Source organism: Gouania willdenowi, chromosome 15 (assembly GCF_900634775.1).
Source record: "Gouania willdenowi chromosome 15, fGouWil2.1, whole genome shotgun sequence".
Lineage (NCBI taxonomy): Eukaryota > Metazoa > Chordata > Actinopteri > Blenniiformes > Gobiesocidae > Gouania > Gouania willdenowi.
Window position 1 is genome coordinate 34,775,000 of NC_041058.1, and position 22,347 is coordinate 34,797,346.

Genomic DNA, 22,347 nt, shown 5'->3' on the forward strand with positions numbered 1-22,347 from the left:
CCTCCTGGCACATAGAACGAGCCAGCAATATCGACATAGGAGGTCAACAGGGAAAATGACTCCGTGGAAAACGGGGACACAGAAGCACGTGACAGAAAGGAAAGAAATAGAGGAGTTAAAAGAATTGCCTCCTAAAATGTTGGCAAAACTGAAAGAACGTGGTATTTCTGCTGACTTTGTAGGAAAGACAGAGATGATAAATGAGATGTGTGATGGATGGAGAGTTCCAATAGCTTTTAGGACTAAGCGAAGGTTCACCAAAGATAAGGTGGAAATCACCAATATAGGAGAAAAATTAGGGGAGATGATGATAGCCTCCCAAGAGGATAAAGAGGAAGGTGAAATTGAGGAATGGACGCCTCAAACGCTGAGTGCGTCACAGAAGGATTGGATAACAACAGGGAGTGTATACCCAGCCGGGGATCCAATAAGGATCCGGGGAATTAAGTGGAAGTTGGATGTTCTGATAGGATCCGATGTAACAGGGAAAAGAAAGGATAAGAGAAAAGTAGAAGAAAGATACGGGACACTTCATTTGATTGTGGAAATTCTCATGCAAAGGTGCATAGAGAGGACTTTTAATATGAGTCAGATTATCGCTGTCGCTGCTAAAGCATGGATCAGCGGAGGAGTCATTAGAATATCCAGAGAGATGCGAGTGGCACCAAAAGATAAGACAAAGAGACTTAGGTGGCTAACGGAGTGGACGAAAAAGAAAAATCAGGCGGAAGATGATGGCCTTGAAGGAATAGATGATGAAGCAAGTAAAACTTGGGTAGATGCTCCTGAGGAGGCTGAGGAAGATAGGGAAAAGAGAGTGTCTCGGAGGAGACTTTTCTTCAAAAAGGAAAAAGCAATGAAAGGGCCAAAGGAGGATGACTCTGATAGAGAGTAGCGACACTATTAAAAATAATAATAATAATAATAATAATATATAATAATAATAAATATGGATATAAAAAAACAATAATAATTGCATATATAATTTTTGGGAAATTTTAATCAGAAAATATAAATAATAATTGTGGTGCTATTCTCGTTACAGAGAAAAAAGGTCACTCATCGGAGGAATGGAGAGACTGCACCAAATGTGGAATAGAAGGCATTATGATAGAGAGGCTAGAAATATGTTATGGGAAAGGGATTATGTCAAGGATATCCAAGGAGGAAGGCTCTCTCCTTACAAAATAGCTGAGAAAAATAGGAAAAGGAAGGAATGGAAGAAAAGATGGGAAGAAAAATTTAAAATGGGAATGGCAAGTAAGGCTATTATAATCTTCCTTAATCTGGCACTTCTCAGCTTACTGATAACAATTGGAATTAGAACCTGGATGGAGCTGGAGAAGACGGGTTCCATCAAGCGGGTGGTTAAAGAAGAAATTGTTAAGTGTAAATCATGCAATGTATATACACCAATGGCAGAAATAGAAGTTCCCATTCCTTTTAGTACTGGGGGTAAGAAGGTTTTTGACCAAGGAAAGTATATAAGGAAGGGAGTTCAATTCCTAGCTCTCACACGAGGTTTGGTTGGAGAATGTGATAGGGAATTCTTTCTCCATGAAAATCCAAATGACAGGTTGAAAGAAAGCCTAAATGAGGGGAAAGAGACTAGACAGCTTGATTGCAGTGAATATATTCGACACCCGAGATTAAGACGACCTGATAGATGCTTGAGAGAGTTAATGTGGGAAAAGTTGTTGCTAAGAAATAATACAGCTTTAATGGAGAGTTTTGTGGATAAGGGAGAAAAGGTGTGTAAAAGAATAAGACTAGTGAAGTTAGAAATGGTGAATAGGGGAATGAATGAGTTCAGGAAAGAGATAGGATACGCTATAGCAGAGTGTCTTTCTCTGTTCCCGTACAAAAAGAAAGGAATGATGGCAGAGACGCAAACGCAGTCTCCGTGGGGATCAATATATGTGAATGTGACAAGACGACAAGATAAAGATTCACCCAAATCACCTAAAAGGTATGTGAATGCAACAGTCTCTCCTGAAATAACGATAAAAACTACGGTCAGTGATGTAGTGGAAAAAAGGAATAAGAAGTGTGTGACAAAATTGGATGTGATGAAACTCAATGGGTGTGCGGTGACATTTAAAGCCTATCAAGGGTCTTGCTGTGATGAAAAATTGATGGAAATGATGGAAAAACTCTCAAGGGTAGCGTACGAGAGTCTGTGTGAAGCAGTAAAAGATGACACGGAGGTTTACACATGGGATGATTATGAAGAAATTTACGGTAATACAACTAGAGAAGGATTTGTGGTAAAAGAGAGCCGTATTAGTGAGAATAAAGGATATTTGATGATGTCAGGTATAGAAAGAAGGAATGCCTCAATAGAGTGTCGATACCGAGCCTATGGCCAGTATTTAAGAAAGAGATGGGAAATAACCCCGGCGAAGTTTGGGATGTATAAAACATGCCAGAAATTGGATGAATATTCAGTGTGGAATGTCCCGTCTCATGATGATATCACAGAAGAGGATTACAATCTTGTGGAATATCCTCTGACGATTGATGAAGATATATTTGGCAATTTTAAATTGGAAACGTTAGAAAGAAAAACGATGATTCATGATATTAAAACAGCGCCGTTAATGGCACCGGAATTTTTGATAAGTGGAGAAAAGAAGGAGTCAAATAAAATTAGACGGAAGCGTGATGCTTCAGGCTATAGAGGGGAAAGATGCAGTGTAGACGCTGTGAAATGGTACGTCAACATTTTCCAGAAGTGGAAAGACGTAACTAAAAATTGGACTAGAAACTTTACGTATGGTAATGGAACACAATGTAAATCAATTAGACTATTTGATACATTTTTAGATGAGACTGAGATGCAGGAGTTTTGGGATCCAGGCTTGAATGGGAGTTTGTATTATGCAGGGAATGGTAGCCTGCCAAAGACAGAAAGATGGAAGTATTGGGCTGCACAAGGAAGCGATGATAAAAATCCTTTGAGGCACTGTGTTTTCTATTATAACCAAATCCCGGTGAAAAGATTGTCTAATGATGAGAAATCCATTGAAATAGATTCATACAGAGAGGATAGAGTTAAAAAGTGTTTCTATTTAAATGCCTATAACACCACTCCAATGTGGGCATCCCAGGTGGAACCAGACGCTCATGTGGTGGCAACATTGTATCCCCGTATTGATCCTGCTAAGAGACTAGGAAATTGTAATAGGAATGGTGGAGACTGTTATTCTACTAAAATCACGCTTAAAGGGGTGTATTGGAGATGGCTGTTGTTTGTGTTACCGGCAGAAGCTCACGGAGGAGAGGCAAAAGGTCCGGGGGTAATAAAATTTATTCGGAAATTCCCCAGGGTTCAGCAGCGGATTATGTGGATTGAAGCTAATAAACATCAGGAGAATGATTTGTTATGCCACACTAGGTATGCTACTGATGGAAGAAAACTTAACCCCGCTGATAGAGGGGGTAGCTGCTTCAGACAAACTGTAGGAATAGCAGTGCCAATGATAACACAGAATGGATACAGACAATGGGTAGAGAAAAATCAAACAGCGTGGTGGCAGGAAGCAAAAAAATGTATGTCTATCATATTGGGGGTTGATTTGACGGGGGTTAGAAATGCGTATAAATTAATAATGGAAGTGGTGATTAGCAATACTAGTAGATATATCGCTAAGGAGCCATTTAGAGGTAAATTGTGGGAAGAAGCGATGTGGAGTTGTAGCAAACATCTCCCTCACAATCTTACTGACTTAAGGGATAAGGCAAAAATAAAGCCGACGGTGTTCTTTGAGGCATGGGAATGGAGCCAGTTAGCGGGATTGGTACTGGGTAAAGGTGAAGGCTGGGATAGTTTTGATTCGGCTGAAATGGAGATTTTAGTGATACCATACCTCATGGCAATTCCTCAGGGTGATGGATCAATAATACATAAGTTTATGGCATACCCACAACCTCCCGTGGATCATGATGGTTTAGAATTTTTTAAGGAAAGAAACACCTTTTATTGGGAAGGAAAAATTGATGTTAGGGAAGATTTGGGTAGCTTTTCAGACGAAATTAGAGTGGAGAATATGACTGAATGGGGGGAGCCGAGAAAGGAGTTTTTGTCGGAGGAGAAACAGATATTATTAGAAGATATGCAAGTAAAGATAAGTTTATGCATCATATTTTGTGAATTTATGCTCAACTTTTAGAAAGTTGCGTATGAATTTTTATTTCACATGTACGTCTTTGACAGCCATTTTACCCCATAGTATCCATTCAAATTTCTATTGTGCATCCCTCATTTTAAAGTATCCATTTATCCCCAATGTGCTTTACACTTGAGAAAGAATGCTAGATTTTTTTTAGTAAAAAAAAATTAGAAGTCAATGCCAAGAGTAATTTAATTAAAATTGTATGATGTTTTTTTTAATCTATTCTGAAGACATTTTTGGAGCCTTGAGTTTATGATTTTCAAACACTACCTAACGTTTAATTACGGCTACAGAAAAGTTCAAGAACTCTTAATTACAAACTGCCAATTGATGTGGAGCTTTCGATGTTAAACAAAGACAAGTTTTATTTACATTGTTTAGCCTGTTATACCTGATGTTCTTTGATGATTGCATCCACAGGGTCTACCAGGAAAACCATCAGTAACTTCAGAAGACACTGCCTTCGTGTAGATGCGTTCAGTGAACCGTTTGATGAAGCCTGTGAAAAAAATAAAACTATGACTACTGAAATGTTTACGTTATGTTCTAAATATTTGCTCATTTTTTACTACTTTAATTTAAGTTATGCCTCTTTGATATTGAAAAAGATTGTGTTCATGTGACACAACATTCTAATCAGCCAATAGTTTAAACCAATGACTATAAAAAATAGTTTGACAATATATCAGATCCGGCTGCTGCAGCAGGTGCCATTTGAGCGCCATCTGTGTTTTGGGCACAGCATAAGAGATAACCCTGCCCATTTCCATGTAGGCAAGCGGCAAAATTTCCGACTTTGAAAAATTAATTTCTCAGCCTTATAAGGATTCTATGTACTCGTTTTGGGTTAATAGCATAAATTTTCATGTGCTGTAATGGGTGTAGTACATTGTTTCATTGATTATCCGTTTCAATAGATGTTTTTGAAAAAATTACTGTTACGACAATGAACCATGTGGCAGCAGGAGTAAGGGAAAATGAGGGCTTCGGTGGCAACATCGAAACCAATGAAACCATGTCGTCCATCTTCTTTTTTTTTTTTACAGGCCTTGGTTTAAACCTGAGGTGGAAGGCAGGTAAGAATTCTATTGTGGCAACTTTGGTAACCATCAAAATGCAGATTTATTTTTCATGTGGCTCATCCACATGAAACAAAAACTGTCAGAAAGTTCAAAGTCTTCTCTGTCTGCACATATAAGCTTAGATCTATATAAGCTTAGATCCAATCAGCGTTTCATAAAGCAAGTTAATTTCAATTAATTAAAAAAAAACTTGTGAGCACGCTTCTTTACTCTGGTTACCTCATCATGATCATGTAGAATCCCTGCAGCATTGTCTCCAATAGCTCCTCCTTTTCTCCTTACAACTTCCATGAGTTTGGCAGCGTGTTTATCCAACTGTGCAGCAAATGTAGTCTCCAATGGACGTGTAGTGATCCTTAAAAACTCTGCACGGATCTAAAAAACACAAAAATCAAAGCTTAAAAACACCAAGACAGATTACTTTTGATTTGTATGTTACAGGCAATGTAGATGTACTTTGCAAGCATCGTTTACTTTGTAATGGGCTTCACACACGGGGAGCGACAAACGTCAGCGTCAGGCGAAACTTGTTGCCACCCAGGTGAAACCAAACACGGGATGCTAGAAATCACCACGCGGTTTTTGCCTTATCGCGCAAGTTCAATAGAAAATGATGGAGGAGCGACGTCGCCCCCCATGTGTCGAGCCCATAATACATAGTCTAAGATTGACAACATACCTCCTCTTGTTGAAAAAGTGCTGGCCACCTTTCCCTGACTTCTTTTGTGCTTGGCTCACTGTTGACAATTTCTTGCCTGTGGTACCCAAAGGTTCCTGCCATCTTCATTTTAATCTGTTGTCTGTTGTGCCGCTTTTTCATTTCCTCCAAAATGGAAAGACGCTCTAGTTCCATGCTTTCAGGAGTCTCGCCAGTTGGCAATGATGGAAAATGGTTTACTTCTGCTCTCCTGGGCTTTTTAATGTTTTTAGATGGGTGAGACATTGAGGCCTTAGATTTCAGAGAGTTCACACTGACTTCGGGAGATGATCCATGTGCCTTGAGAGCTGACCTATAGTTGGCCATTTTAACCTTGAGCCTTTGTTTCCACCCAAAGAGTTCATCAGAAGACCCAGCTTGTTTGAGACATGAGTGCTTGAATATCAGAGCCCTGGCCACATCCACAAAGTCTGAATCCTCAGGATAAGCTTTGAATTTGTGAAGTTCTTCAACACTCTCAGGAACGCCATTGTCAAGTGTAACCCTCATGCTGTTTTCTTCGCTTAAGATGACAAGCAGTCGAACTGGTGCTGAGTGCGCCATGTTTTCTGTGGGGGGGAAAAAATCATTAGGGCTCTGTATAATAAAAACATAAACATGTCTTGTTATATAAACAATTCACCTTAAACATGCACATATCTTTTCAGAGTTATCATTCTCTTTCCCAGAACAAAGTACTCCTGCAGTGGATATGGATCAGAGAGTTCATCAACTTCCAGCAGCATTTTTTTTTTTTTTTTTTTTTTTTTAAAAAAAAAAAAAAAAAAAAAAAAAAAAAAAACTTCCAGCAGCATTACTTGCTTTGTGGGACAGTTTGATAGTTCATATGAGCAGTAGTGTTCGTGGTACCATGCAGCCAGCTTGTGAACAATGAAAAATAGCTTGTTCTCAACAATGATCATTTCAATGATCACAGTAAACTCTGGCATTCCGGCAAGGGATCCATGTGCTAGGATCATCCCATTTCTGTAGTTCACTCCATTGAATGATGCATTTTTGGTGACACAAACAGAATCCATGTCAGGGTATTTCTTCTTTATAGCAGCAGCAATTTCCTCTCGTATGATACAAACAGAAAAGTTGGACACATCAGACACTTGAAGGTTTTGCTTTGGAATGTTGCACACATGGAGATGATAGGCCATAAGAAACTGGTGTCTTTGCGCCAAAGACAATAGTATATTTTTAAAGCAGCTAGTATGTCGGACCACTCGCTTGAAGAAACTGTGCTTCGCTTCAAAGCGCATGGTCCAAAGCGCAACAAGGGGGCCATACTCACGGATCAAAGCCGGGTAGTGCTCAATGTAGTGATGTTTAGGGAGCAAATGAGAGTCTGGAAACGCCTCTTTGAATTTTGTTCTATGTTCAGAGATCTTGAAAGACAAATATCCAAGGGATTGGTCAGTCTGCACAGGAGAGGCAAGAAGTTCAACAATGTCCTTCAAGTCACAAATAAGTTGCCATGATAGTTCATGAGGTGGCACGGTATGACCTATTAAGAGTGGGAGAAATCTTAGCAACGCCCAGTTCTCATGAGCGTTGCCGCCAATCGTTTTTCTGGTTGCATAAGTTTGTGGTACAGGATGCGGTCGGTTTTTTTTATCAGTTAGTTTATAAGGAAAGTCAACAATTGCCTTGTTCAAAAATGCCAATGAGAACTACTTTTTATCAATGAGCACATTCAAAGTCAGAGCTATTTCAACAGGGACAATGCCCTCAAACAAATCATGTACAATGTCAGGTGGAAAACATTTTGTAACATTGAAAGATGAAAGCTTTTCAGATAGTACACACTTCCTCTTAACACCAAAACAGGTTATGGAATTGTCCTCAAGGATTTTTAAGTGTGTTTTGTGATCAGTTTCAGATCTTAAAACGAAGCCTCCACTTGCCACGTCTTTTGTTTGAAAATCTTGTCTTTCACCAGTGCAGAAACAACATGCATATCTGCCAGAAAAGTTTTCAACAAATCCACCTATGCTGTGTGCACCGAGATTGTCAGCTACAACACAAAACAGTGTACCTTTTAGTGTTTTCCCCAACTTCTGCAAAAAAACCCCAGAGTTCTCTAAAATGAGAAGATCATTAATTAGGGGCTCTAATACCTTTGCGTAACCATAAGCCTTAACATCATTGCTATTGATTAAGGCTGCTAACTGGATGGAGGACAGTGCAGAGTGGTAAGCAGTAGGCAAGTTTCCCAAAATCCAATACAATGCGCAAACTTTATGCTTTTTGCGTGACGTTCCAAGAGGATTACAGACCTCAAATTCGTCTATGTATAGAATCAATGAAATTGCACAATCCTCTGAGAGAATCTTGTTTTGTTGAGACAAAAGTCCATCCCAAACTGACTTGTAAACCTTATCACTCTCTGTCCCCTTATATCTTTCCTTCAAATGTGTAGTCTCTTGTAATACAGCATCAAAATCTAACAAATTTTGCAGAGATTTCAACACAGGCACATACTGAAAAGACTTCCTGTTTTTCTGATCTAAAACATATTCTATTGGTTCAACAACACAAAACTTTTTTGTATAGTAAGCTTTTTGTTTGAAGCTAGTTGATAGAGGTCCATTTTTCCCTATGGCAGCTTGAACTGGATTGGAGGTGCAAAGGAGAGCAGCCAAATCATTTACAACAGATTCATCAATTTGGCAATTTTTCTCATGTAAAAAACTCAGAATTGAAGTCTGTGTTACAGGCACCAATGCACTTCCTAAGAGATATTGTAGATCTTCAAGCAACAGCTGGTACCAGAAAAACATTTTCCAGCTTGAGTAAAATTGAGGCTAATTTCAGTTCAACTGTTTTTGACAAATCTTTCACATCCACAGGTTCCTCATCTACATTCTCCTCGGTAAACTCCTCTCTGTTGTCGTTTTCTGATAATTTAGCAGGAGATGGAATGTCTAAAGGACATACAATTCCAGGTTTGAAATCATCGAGCGTGTGCGGTGTATGTTGCCTTGACTTGTGCACATGAAAAGCTCCATACTTTACAGTTTTATATTTGCAACCGGAGAACATGCAAATGATCTCTTCATGTTGTTTTAAATGTCTTCCAATGTGCTGAAAATAGTCAAACTTGGTGGGAAGATGGTTGAGGCAAACAGTGCATCTAAATGAAAACCTGCGGCTTGAAGATTTTTGTTGCTGAGAATGGTGTCTGCTCAGGTGGACGAGTAGAGCTTTAAAAGTCTTGGATGTCCATGGACAATTTAGATGAATACAGGAATAACCACGGCCCCGGATGGATTGATGGTCCAATTTGTAATGCTTCAAAACTTGAGATCGTCCAGAATAGGTGTTGCCACAGTGCTTACATTTCCACATCAGATGACAACTGGGTAAAAAGGATGAATGAGAATCAGATTTCTAGGCTATCATTCATTTCCATTGGATACAAAAATGAGTGGACAAATTAACAGATTCAATCAACCAATTTTTATAGAGCAAATTGAGTTACTTAAAATATTTGAGTGCTGTATGTCAAGATGATAACCAATTAGGGATCGACCGATATGGATTTTTTCAGGCCGATGCAGTTTTTTTTTCTCCTCGGGCTGAGCTGATGGCCGATATGGGCAACCGATTTTCTTGAGCCGATACTGGTTTTGCACCCCCAATTTACATAATAAAAATGACAATGATAAACAACTTTATTTTTTTATCTACATTATTCAACAAACATTACAAGCAATTAATCATATTTTCATATTAAAAGAATAGAGTGTGCTTGTGACGTATCAACTTTTGACAAACCATATATCTCTGAAGTAATTATAGACAAGTTCAAATTTAACTTCAATGGGTGCATAAACTTCCTGTTCACAGATGAACCAAATTATAACAAAAATCTTTGTTCTGTGTTTTATTATGATCGTAATCATGATCAATAATTAAAGGCAAAATCATTAAATGATTGTGAAATTTTGAGCAAAAAGTATCAGTGTCAGTATCAGCGATACTTGCCCTAGATTTACTTGTTATTGGGTTGATACCCAAATTTGCAGTATCACCAGCCCTACCACCACCGATGAGTGAACAGCCACTGTTCTCTCATGGCCACAGCAGGGATGTTAGGACCAGATGCGACACAAAACACATTTTTGAAGTACCGTAACTTTTTGACCGTTTATGCTTTAACAATGTGATTCCAATGGATTCCAAAGTGCAGATTTGCGCTGATATATGTTCAGGTGTGTTTGCGGGCACTGCTGCCTTTATCGTAATGTCCTGTATCAGTGCAAAGCTGCGCTTCTCATCTTTCAGAATCCATTGGAATTACATCCATTCCATAAACGGCCAAAAAGTTATGGTATTTTCAAAAAAATGTGTCGCCACTAGTGTCCGGTTTTAAAAGGATTAAAGATGCTTTGAAAGTTTAAAACTTGCTGTTGTTTTGAGGTTCATACAGCAGCACTCTGCTGGTAGGGGAGGGTCAATGCGTGGTCTGCACATGCACTGCAGCTTCTCCAACAATACAGAGCTACCCGTGGATAGCCTACCTGTCTGTAAATCATGCCGGAAAAACCATGCACCGGAGTATCGGCCAATGCAGTAGAAAGCGCAGATATCGGCCAGCTGATGTATCGGCCAATCCGTATAACCAATTCTAGCTGCTTTCAAACTCTTACATAACTATGTGATAAGCTGAAAAAAATTCTCCATGCTTAAAGGGAAAGTTTTTGCAACATGCAGCGTGAAATACGTTCATGTATTCACTTAGACAATTTAGATCCATTCGTGATCAACGTATATCAATATAACGGGTGCGTTAGGGACAGCTTTAGTGCAGCCTCTAAAGGAAACATCTGCCACAAAACTCCATCTTTTAACCAGTGAATCGCTAGTACGATTCCCCTGAGAGTTCAAAGTGAATTGTAGCTGCTGTGGGGGGGTATAGCCCCTATGGTCACTAAATCAACATTTTGTGTACTTTGTGTCACCTCATTTTAATTTGTTTATTGTAAGGTGTTAAGCAACACATTGTCACTTTAAAATTAGGTCCTTTATAAATCTTACATTTCAAATTGAATAAACTTAAACACTCACAAATCTTTTGATACAGACTTATAGATTAGGTGTACTTACCCAGAAGGAGTTTACCAGCCAGTAGCAGCACAACAGGGAGTTGGCCTTTGAGTCACCACCCTATTGCTGTGGTGTGGGATACTCCCTGTGCAGACAGAAAAGGAAAAATATTAACTATTGTTGAATAAGTCACAGTTAAGGGCAATAAAGTGACTGGAAATCCAGAGCAAATGTTATGTAGTTTAACATATTGAAGATTTAATCGTTTTTAAAGCTGGGCTTACCCTGAGCAAATTCTGGGGTGATTTTGAACGTGCCAAATTATCAACTCACTTTGGGATTGAATCCCATACAAAGAGTGGGGGCCAGGGAGCCCCAGGCCACCCCGACACGGCCGAGCAACCCCCCAGATGCCCCCAAGATCCCAGGCTGAGAGGCAGCCACCGCCCCCCACAGACACATCCGAGGAAGCCCCAAGCAGCCGAGCACCCAGCGTATCCCGCCACCGACCCCAACCCCAAGGCCCCGCGCCAGCATCCCGCCCGCCCGCCCACCCACCCACACCCAAGCACCCAACCCCCGAGGGGAGGGCCCAGAGAGCCCCCCGCCCGAGACCCCAGCAGCGGAGCCAAGGCCCACGCCCAGCTGACGGCCAGAGCCGCTCCGAACGGGCAGCCAGCGGGCACTCGCCGGTGGGCCTAGAGCCAGCAGGGACCAGACCCCAGGCCAGAACGGAAGCAGCACCAAGAGCAGCGCCCCCAGGGACAGCGACCACGCGGTTAATTCTAAGACCTCAGTTAAGCCGTGCAAATGCGCCACATAAAACACAGACGTCGGGGGTTTATTATTATAGGTATAACATATTGGTCAAACTACTCGCATGATAATGGAGCTTTACTTACCTTTTACCGCTGGGGTGGCACAGTCCAGAGTCACCGTCTCGGTCAGTTGGTTGCGGTTGCAATGCAAGAAACTTCCAGAGCACATGTCGTGATATTTCTGCTGCTTTAATTGAGCAGAGTCAAGTGCGGTTGTTTTCAGTGCTGCCCCCTATTGGAGGTTCTAACATGACACGACGCATGCGCAAGGAGCCCTCAATAAACAAATGTTCATTAGGTCAATTTAACTATTGTAAATAACTGTTGATTTATATTACACAATTACACCAATCAAATTTTTTTTAATTATCTCACATGACTCTATCTGTATTGTTTAAATTGTAAAGGACAATTTAATTTATTTACTGAAGCCAATTGCAAAAAACATTTTGAATGAACAACAGCAATGTTTCTCTTTTTTCAGTGTACGTTGCATTTCCGGAAACAAGACCCCGACGTGTCATGTATGAACGTACAGTGTGAGCAGTCAGATTGTGTCAGAGTGTTGGTCTGTAAAAAAACATAACAGACAGTAGGAGCCCAACAAGATGGTTTGTACCCAGGGCCAAAAATATGGTGCTAAGCCCTGGTCAGTGTTAAATAAATATTTTTACATTTTTAATTGATTTATTCTTTGAAGCATTAATAATAATTGGCACATTTGCTGTACAATGTTTCAATTTTAGTGAGGTTAGTATAGTACACATTCAGAGCCAGAAAAGCAATAATTTGTTGTCTCTGACGCTCACCTGGATTCTGTCCATGTAACTACATATAATGGGTATGACAATGAAATGAAAGGGAATACTTCTGTGTGAATGTTTTCCCACTGATTTTCTATTGTCCCCCCCAGGCTGGCGTGTGTGTGTTCTCTGGGTTCAGAGTTCCGTCGTGGTGCTGGAGTTCTGGACATTGTGTTTGAGTCGCCGTTCCAGCTCCTCACCTGTGGCTATGACACCTTTATTCGACTGTGGGATCTACGCCTCTGCCCACGGTAACTCACATCTGAGTAATAACATGACACATTATTATTATTATGGCCCCAACTCATTTTAATCTGCTTTGTGCTCCATAAACACAGAAAAACTGCAACACATTTAATATCAAAGATAAGATCAAAAAGCATTTATTCATCTAAAACACGTGTCAAACTCAAAGCCCGGCGGCCAAATTTGGCCCTTGAGAGCATCCGGTTTGTCCCGCAGGAGAAAATAAAAATGACAGAGAAAACTATTATTATAATCCCAGATGTACATTAGATGTACAGAGGCTCTCCTTCTCTGCCTTCCCAGGAAACCCCCGCTCTCATCTCCACCGGTGCGTCGAAGGGCTTTCCCTTAGGGTGCTCCCCAGGGTCCGTGGCTTAAAGCAGCGAGACCTTCCGTTCTCCGGCTGGCTCCATCACAGCCTTATTGAGGTCCGCCTACTTGGTCCGGGAACCCTGTGACTTTGACGGCTGCTGATGCACCGGTGCAACCTGCTCAGCGCACGCAGTCGAGGAGGAAGAAAAAGACTGTTTGACCACTCTCTTCTCCTCTAATGACGAAGCCAATGTTCCCTCGTTTTCTAGCTTTGTTTGATTTGCTTTCTCCAGTGCGTTTTCGGGCTGTTCTCGCCCCGTCCTCCCCTCTGCCAAGGCTCGGCCCTCTGCTGTTCGGGAGAGACAGACCGCAGGACGTTCGGCTGTTCCCCCCCCTGCATGCCCACAAGCACGCACCCACACACACGTTCAAAACAGAGTGATGTGTTCATCGCTCACGCCCCTAGGCCGAAGGCCAGGGGCAGATCATGTCAAAGCAATGTCTGCTGTGCAGGAGGCTTCTCTGTTGTTGTTGGGCGGCCTCAGGCAGGGGGCTCCCTGGTCGCTTACGGTCTGCCTCAGAGAGAGGGTGTATGGCTCCTTTCTCACTGGGTACACCTGAACACTTGACATCTCTCTCCCTGAGGATAGAAAGATTGAGAGCGCACACGGCTCTGCCTTTGGTGTTTTGGACGATATTGAGGGGTTACAGGCTGCAGTTTGCATCTGTCCCTCCTCGTTTCGCCGGCGTGATTGACTCTCGGCCCGTGTGTTACAAGAGATCACCTCCCTGCTGCGTAGGGGAGCAATCGCAGATCAACCTACCTTTGTTGACATTGAAAAGCTGTGAACATTCCTACGTTATAATACAGCCTAAATGCTGGGGATGCACAAGGCGGTCTGGCTTGGCCCTTGGAGGGGGCCCTGGCTTTTAAAAAAATAAAATAAATAAATAAATAAAAAAACTAAAGCCCGTGGCGCGGGCGACATCAACAATAGGTGATTTGGGGCGCCATGGGGGGCTAGGTTGGGGTGCCTGGGGGCCGACGGGGAGACTCCCGGCGGCCCCCTGGTGCCTTATGCGGCTTGGGGTGTGGTCGTCCTCCCTGGGCGGGCTGCTCCTGGTGCTGCGTTCATTCCGGGTCCCTCTGGCCTGGGGTCGGGTCCCTGCTGGCTCTGGGCCCGGCGGCGGGTGCCCGCCGGCTGCCCGTTCGGCGTGGCTCTGGTCGTCTGCTGGGCGTGGGCTTTGGCTCCTCCGCTGGGGTCTCGGGCGGGGAGCTCTCTGGGCCCTCCCCTCGGGGGGTTGGGCGCGGGGGTGGGGGGGGATGGGGGTTGGGGGTTGGATTGGTGGCGTGGTGCGCTGGGTCCTTGGCTCCTTGGGGCTTTCTCGGGTGTGTATGGGGGGGGCGATGGTTGCCTCTCGGTTTGGGATCTTGGGGGCGTTCGGGGGGCTGCTTGGCCGTGTGGTGGTCGCCGGGGGCCCCCGGGTCTCCCGCTCTTGCTGCTGGCCTGGCTGCTTCCGGGGCCCGGGGGCGGCTCGTGGGTTTTGCAGTGGCGGTTCTTGGAAATACATTTGTCATGGATGCACTGGCCTTGGGCTGTGGGATAACACTCATACTGGGCTCAACCACAGACACGTTGTTCCCAAATACCTGTTCTATGGAATTTCCACTCACTTCTTCCTCTGCTCACAGCCACCACCATTATTCCTAAGCCGCACACTGGTCACCAAACTGGCTTGATAACTCAACAATAAGCACAATATACACAACCACAATTTCACATCGCATCACTTGAAATCTATCGACTACTCCCCACCCATTCCATTTCCTATCTTGTATTCCTCTTCCCTGTTAACTTCCCCACCCCTCTCCAACCCCTCACCTTGGTGTAACACTGCCCTCTCTTTTTTTACATCCTCCCTTTAATAAAGTATTTCTTACCCTTCCCTAGGGAGGGCTGGTGATGGTCACAATTATGCAATGAAATAAATAAATTTATTTAATTGCAATAACAAAATATGCATTGCTGTTAAAAGATTGCACTTCTTGTAGTGTTAACCTTCGACAGAATGTGCAGACAAGAGAAAAAAAAAAAAAAAAAAAAAAAAAAAAAAAAAAAAAAAATAATACAGCCTAAATGAAAACAAGAGTATATAAAACAGATTTTTTTATTTTAACATACAAGTCAACACATTGCGTATTAACAGTTAATTTCACTTTGCTTGTCTTTAAACTAGATATTTACATTTTATTTACATTACATATTTTTGTTATACTTTGTCATGCTTACTCATGTAGTTCTCTGTCAATCACTAATAATGTGTTATACCGATTTGTTGCTGACTTTGTATCTTTCAACACTTTTTTGGAAGGAGTGTATTTGTGGGCTGAATTTATTATTGGTTTATTTTACATGACAGTAAAGCACAAACAGTGCTGTTGTCCAATGACATCCTATTCTCAGTAACAACCTTCCTGACCATACTAAACACCCTTTCACTACTGGCATTGCTGTGGGGAATGCATAGTAAAGCCTTCATTAGTCTTGGCAGCTCACTGAACCTCACATCCTTCCCTACCAGTCCCCAGAATTTATCAATTTGGTTTTCTTGGGGGAGCAGCTTGCCATCTGTCACCTGGTAGTCAATGAGTTCCTCTCTCAGCCTATCTTCACTCAAACTCAACTGAGGAAACAAGGCACCTAGCCTTTCCACTGGAAAAAAAACAAGTGTTTGACTGAATATGGCAGATCTAAACTATACATTATAATATTTAATTCTATCAATGGGGAAGTGACTAACATCTACCTGTCCCTGGAGTAATGTTGAGGCGAGCAGCAGGGTCCAGCACTTTCATGTCCCTCAGGAGTGGGTGGTCAAGGGGAAAGGAGGAGAACATCTTCTGAAGCACTGCTTCATAGAATCTTCTCACAGATCTACAACAGCATAACAGTAAAACATGCATTAATGGCAACATTTAGGCACACTACAGCCTAAACTCTCATACTGTCAAAAGATCATATAATTACTGTATATAACTGCTGGGTAATATACTCACTGAAAATGTTTCTTCTTGGCTGACACAGGGAGCTCTATGCTTCTCATGTAAGCCTTTGTGTCTGCTCCAATAAAGAGCTTTTCATCAGCAAACTGTTGTCCTTCTCCATACTCCACCTCCCTGAGAGGTACACTCACAATGGTCCTGGCTGGTATGAGGTAGCCCAGGAACTTCCTGATCAGCCTGCACGTCTCATCTTCAAGTCTGTGAATTTGTACTCCCTCTGACTGCAGACAACAAAAATAAGTGATTTTTCATTTCTATTATTCACTCGTTCATTCAATGTTATTGATGCCCACCTGGAAGGCAATATTAAATTCAGATAGAGGCTTTAGAGCAGCACTCAGAAAAAGGAAGTAGGTCTTCACGATTGGATCACACAGATGTCTTGCCAGATCATGCACTTTGGCACTCCTCTCCACCTCCTCATGACTGTTAAAGTAGGCCTATATTACATCGGGACACAGAGTGCAATTCATGGTTCAATTGGAAACGTAGCATAGTAAGCTGTGTATACATCTGCTGGAGTTACCATCCTTACCTGTAGGTCATCCCACTGGTTCAACACTCTCTGAAGGCAGGTTATCAGACTCAGCCATCTCGTGCTGCAGTACCTGAGGAGCTTCAGGTGGTCTGAATCAGTGAAATCTACAAAGTCTTTGTATATTTCATAGCGTTTTGCACTGAAAGATAGAAAACAATTTTTTTGGAGGTTGGAAATGTATTTGTGTTTATAAGAATATCAACTGCATGCCTATTTCATTTATATGCATTTACCTTTCATCAAAGTGGGTGTATATCTCCACTAGGATGCCTTCGACTGGTACCTGGGCTGCTGTGATGCCACAGCCAGTGGCCAGCTGTACGAGGTGACAAATGCAGCCAAGGTCCTGGACGTGGGGCTGGCTTATCTTCAGTCTGCCTTTCATGACACTCGCATTATCAGAGTTAAAGGCTATCAGGTTCTCCCATGGGATGCCTCTTTTTCTATTGCAAGCAGGAAAAACATTCAGACAAAATATAATCATTCATACTTACTGTAATTTGACTCAATTTACCTTTGATGACTTGCGTAGTTTTGGTTTTTCCAGCAGAGTATTTTTGTGCTGTAGCAGAATCTGGGAACATCTGAGCTACACACTTGTTGAAGTCGTCACAGAAGGTGAAAGCAACGTTGTTTTTAGCACACAGCATTGCCATTTTCACCTCCGCATTATTGACCTCATCTTCCTCTTTGGGATTTCTTGTCACAAATGCTGACATCCCCTGAGCATGTTTCTTTGCCTCCAGCCGGCGCTTGTGCTTAGTGGATTTTTCGTGTTGATTTACGTCACTCTTTCCTCCGTGGGTGATGCTAAAATCACAGTTGCAATCCATACAGAATTAATTAATTAATTAATTAATTAATAATTGGACCCCATCCTGCTCTTCTTTATAAAAAGTAAAGTCACTGTCCCATCTCTCAAGGTATTTACATGACTTTTTAGTTTTTTCTGCCAGAGCGCCTTCTTCACATCCATCCATCTCTCCTGATGTTTTCCGGGTTTGTTCCCGCTGTCGGAAGTTGCATCTACTATCGCGAGAAGTGGTCTGCAACCTAGATCACGTGAGGCGGCAGTTCTGACGAGGTTAGTGATAGTGTCCAGTTTGGAGAGGCGGAGGAATGTTTTTATCTATCTTTTATGATGATTACATTAAAATACGGGATTTTTCCCGGGAAAATAATAATACGGGAAGGTGGCGGGAAAGGGGTATAAAATACGGGAGTTTCCCGGCCAAAACGGAATACTTGACAGGTATGTGTATATCTTTGTTGTACATTTATTTTGTTGTTATTGTATATTTTTCTCTCATTTTGTGCAATTTCTTTTCTCATTTTGTGTGTTTATGTTGCCATTTTGTCCAATTTTGTTATCATTTTGTGTATTTTTCTCTCATATTTTCTCTTTGAAGTCATTTTTTTTTTTCTAGTATTTTTTGTTGTAATTTTGTGTATTTCTATGTTTTTCTTGTTTTGTATATTTGAATCTCATTTAATGTATTTGTGTTGTCCCTTTGTGTATTTGTCATTTTATGCATTTATGTCATTTTGTAATATTGTATATTTTCTCCCATTTTGTGTCTTTGTGGTATTTTGGTGTTATTATTTTTTGCATCATATTTCTTTTTTTGTTGTGTATGTTCTTGTTTTTCTCATTTTGTGTGTTTTTGGAGTCAATATTTGCATATCTTTTCTATTCATTCACAGGAGAATTTATTCTAAGATCATTGTTACAATATGATAATCTTTCCAACATGTTGTTCTGAGTAGAAAACACGCTAAATATCAGTGAAGAAAGATAGATGTGATGTGAGAGGCTGATTCCTCCTGGGACAGAAGAGGGGAAATGTTAGTGTTAGCGTAGGGGGTTCCTCTTTAGTTATCAATATTTTAGAGCTTCATAGCTAACCAGCTAACCAGTTAACATGCTAATCAGCTAACCTGCTAACCAGCTAACTAGCGAACCTGTTAACCAGCTAAACTACTAACCAGCTAACTAGCTAACCTGTTAACCAGCTAACCTGTTAACCAGCTAAACTACTAACCAGCTAACTAGCTAACCAGTTAACATGCTAATCAGCTAACCTGCTAACCAGATAACAGCTAACCTGCTAATCAGCTAACTAGCTAACCAGCGCAGTAGGTAAGGAAGCACAATTGGCAGCATATGGTCAAGGGTTCGAATCCAAGCTCAATCATCTTTTTTACAACTCTGGCGACTACATTACATTAAAATTAATATAAATGATGCAACGTTAAGCGGCCGTCACTGTCTTTATAGCTGCTGTAGCGTGACGGCTGTACACTTTCCCTACTTACTGAGGCCTCCCAAATGTGACTGTGAAGTATTTCCTTTAATATGACATACTGTATTAACACATGGATATAAAACCACTATAAAAACTAAAATTTGAGTGGGAAAAAGTTAGATTTTTTTACTATAAAAGTCACACATTTTTAACAAATCGTTTTTATTGCTTGTATAGCAAATCTAAACTATATATTTCAAAAACTTTTATACACATGAATAAAAAAAAAAGCTATTTACAGTGAAATGGAAGCAATGTCTCAGGTGATTTTGTACAACTATTTACAAAAAAAGTTTGAATCACAAATACTTGGAAAGACAAATTATTTGTGCCTCATTGTGTTGATATAAAACAATAAACAAATATATTAGACACTACACTACACTACACGACACTACACACTAACTAAACAGTCAAATCACAGTAATAATCACTATTATTTCAAATCTCACCCTCTCTTTCTCCGTCTGTTTACCTGTCGCTTGAAAACAAAATTCCCGCTGTATGTGGACATTATGATTGGACAATGGCATTCTTCTTCTCAACCAATAGGAAACAGCTAAAATGAGACGTTTCTTGTGGTTCTTTCTTTCGCTTTTGTTTTAGACGTGCTGTGCAGCGTCTCCCTGCACGTTTCCCTCATAACTCCACTTTTATTTGGCCTATCAACATGATTTAAAGACTGGTTTGTAGTTTGACATCCACACTTTCTACACTGGTTTGAAACGGAGATCCAAGGACGCTGCGCTTTGTTGCTATTTACTAAAAACAAACAAAACACAGAAAAATATGTAAAATGGGCCATTAAAATGCACAAAATGACTCCACGGATATACAAAAACACACAAAACTACATTACAAGCATTCAAAATTATATGCACAAAACACCTCCAAAACACATACAAAATGACTCTATTAACACACAAATCTACGGTACAATTTAAACAGAGAAATTTACATAGAAATCCACCAAGTTACTTCAATAACACACAAAATGACCCCATTTTGTTTTACTGTTGTTTTCTATGTTTTTGGAGTCCTTTTGTGCATTTTCATTATCATTTTATGTATTTTTCTGTTATTTTGGATTTTGTGAATTTTTATGTAGATATGTCTATATGTATTGTGGGTCTGTGTGTTATTGGAGTAATTTTGTGTATTTTTGTTGCCATTTTGTTTGTAATCTGAGTCATTTTGTGTGTTTTTAAAGTTGTTTTGTTCATTTCTGTCGTAATTTTGTGTGTTTGCAATGTAGTTTTGTGTGTAATTTGAGTTGTTTTGTATTATGTAATTTTTGTTACTGTTCTCCATCTTTTTGGAGTCATTTTTTGCATTTCTTAACATTAACGGGGAAAGAACAGTGTTTGTGTGTGTTTTTCCTTTCACTTTATTTGTTTTTTATTTTTCTGTGTTATATTTTCTGACTATTACTATTACTATTACTAATCTATAGTAAAGTCATGATAACACGCTTACTGTCTGACAGGAAATGTGTGATGGAGTGGGAGGAGCCTCATGACAGCACCCTGTACTGCATTCAGACCGACAGGAATCACATGATCGCCAGTGGCTCCTCCCACTATGGCGTGCTGCGTCTGTGGGACAAACGTCAGACCTCGTGCCTTCAGGTGAACCACTTTCCTTCAGGGTTGGGCTCAATTACATCTTCAATTATCCATGTTCAATTACAACTCAATTATGATTACAGTGAACAGCATTTTTTCCAATTGCAATTATAATTACAATTATTATTTTTCTCCCTAAAGTCAATTACGTTCTCAATTACAATTAATCACAGTTATTGAGCCTTTAATAGATAAGCCTTATTAAACTTGTGTTAGCTTTCTGTTAGCATCTCTAATGCTAACGGGTCAGTTTGACCATATTGACAAAAATATTTATCATCTAATTAGTTTCTCATTTAGAAATTATTAACTACGTATGTGTACGACATGGAATTATAATAATTTTAATAGAATTTACATGCCAATTACAATTACAAAGTCAATTTTCTGAACTAAATTACAATTCAATTATGATTACAACAGCAACCGTTATTTTTCAATTACAATTCTAATTACAATTGTAATTATCACTTATGCAATTACAATTATAATTGACCCCAACCCTGGTCTACTGTATCACAAACAACGATTGGGGTCAATTACATTTTTCAATTACAATTACATCTTCAATTATCAATGTTCAGTTTCAACTCAGTTACGATTACGATGACCGACATTTTTTCCATTACATTTTCCCTGAAAGTCAATTACAATTACATTCTCAATTACTAAAGTTCAATTACAATTATTCACAACCGTAACATGGTTCACCAGGTTTAATTACATTCTACTGAACAGTTTCAATAGAATTTTCATGCCAATTACAATTACAAAATGAATTATCTGAAATCAATTACAATTCATTCTGATTGGCTGCTGTGTTTCCTCTGCTTTGTTCTGATTGGCTGCTGTGTTTCCTCTGCTTTGTTCTGATTGGCTGCTGTGTTTCCTCTGCTTTGTCCTGATTGGCTGCTGTGTTTCCTCCTCAGTCCTTCCAGCTGAGCTCAGATCACGTGAGCAGTCCCGTTTACAGCCTGCGGTTGGACAGCTCTCACCTGTACGCTGCCCTCGCCTCCTCTCTACACTCACTGGACTTTAAAACCTGTTCACAAAATAATCTACTGCAAATGTATCAATTAAACATGTTATAATACCATGGGAAACAACGTTATTCATCTGTGACTTACACACAAATGACACCAGCTTTTCATACATCAGACATGGCAACTTTTATCTGACCTGAGGGTCACATGATCAACAATCATGTCAGTATTAGAATAATAATGACCAATCGGAGCATTAACACAGGATTTTTATGTATGTACTTGTCTGTGAAGAGTTTAACGAAAAAAAAAAAAAGAAAAATGACAGATTTAAACAAAATTTACAAGAAATATCATAAATGTGATGAACAAGTTATTATATTTTGGTGATGATCCATATGATCAGTATTCTGGATCAGTTTGAAACCTTCATAAATCACCTGTTGGAACTGGTTCTGCAGCAGCTCCTGCTGGTCACTTTGTGCATTACATGATGTAGTCACAAGTTTCATTTTAAACAGCAGCACAAACACGTTCCAATCCTTTAAAACAGGGGTTCTCAACCTTGGAGTCATGACCCCATTTGGGGACGCAAGAAACTAAGAATATTTTTCGAACAATTTCAGCCAATTTTTTTTTT

At 40.5% G+C, this 22,347-nt stretch overlaps 1 protein-coding gene and 1 long non-coding RNA gene across 2 annotated transcripts; one reads left to right on the top strand and one right to left on the bottom strand.

Moving 5' to 3' along the window:
• Nucleotides 1–5,233: 5,233 nt before the first annotated feature.
• On the top strand, nucleotides 5,234–21,827 carry LOC114477266 (F-box/WD repeat-containing protein 4-like). Its single transcript, XM_028469492.1, has 5 exons — nucleotides 5,234–5,251; nucleotides 12,315–12,369; nucleotides 12,744–12,884; nucleotides 20,586–20,727; nucleotides 21,654–21,827. The coding sequence occupies exons 2-5, from the start codon at nucleotides 12,353–12,355 to the stop codon at nucleotides 21,813–21,815; spliced, it is 462 nt and encodes a 153-aa protein (XP_028325293.1). The 5' UTR covers nucleotides 5,234–5,251; nucleotides 12,315–12,352; the 3' UTR covers nucleotides 21,816–21,827.
• On the bottom strand, nucleotides 8,732–11,964 carry LOC114477267 (uncharacterized). The gene is made up of 3 exons (XR_003675689.1): nucleotides 11,915–11,964; nucleotides 11,073–11,157; nucleotides 8,732–9,321 (listed from the first exon to the last, which is right to left on the bottom strand). It is a non-coding gene; the product is annotated as an uncharacterized LOC114477267 (long non-coding RNA).
• Nucleotides 21,828–22,347: the final 520 nt, after the last annotated feature.

What these genes read in the sequence shown, in the direction of transcription:
- LOC114477266 (XM_028469492.1), top strand. An exon ending in GATCTACGCCTCTGCCCACG is followed by an intron (nt 12,885 to 20,585) that starts GTAACTCACATC and finishes ACTGTCTGACAG; the next exon opens with GAAATGTGTGATGGAGTGGG. An exon ending in GTCAGACCTCGTGCCTTCAG is followed by an intron (nt 20,728 to 21,653) that starts GTGAACCACTTT and finishes TTTCCTCCTCAG; the next exon opens with TCCTTCCAGCTGAGCTCAGA.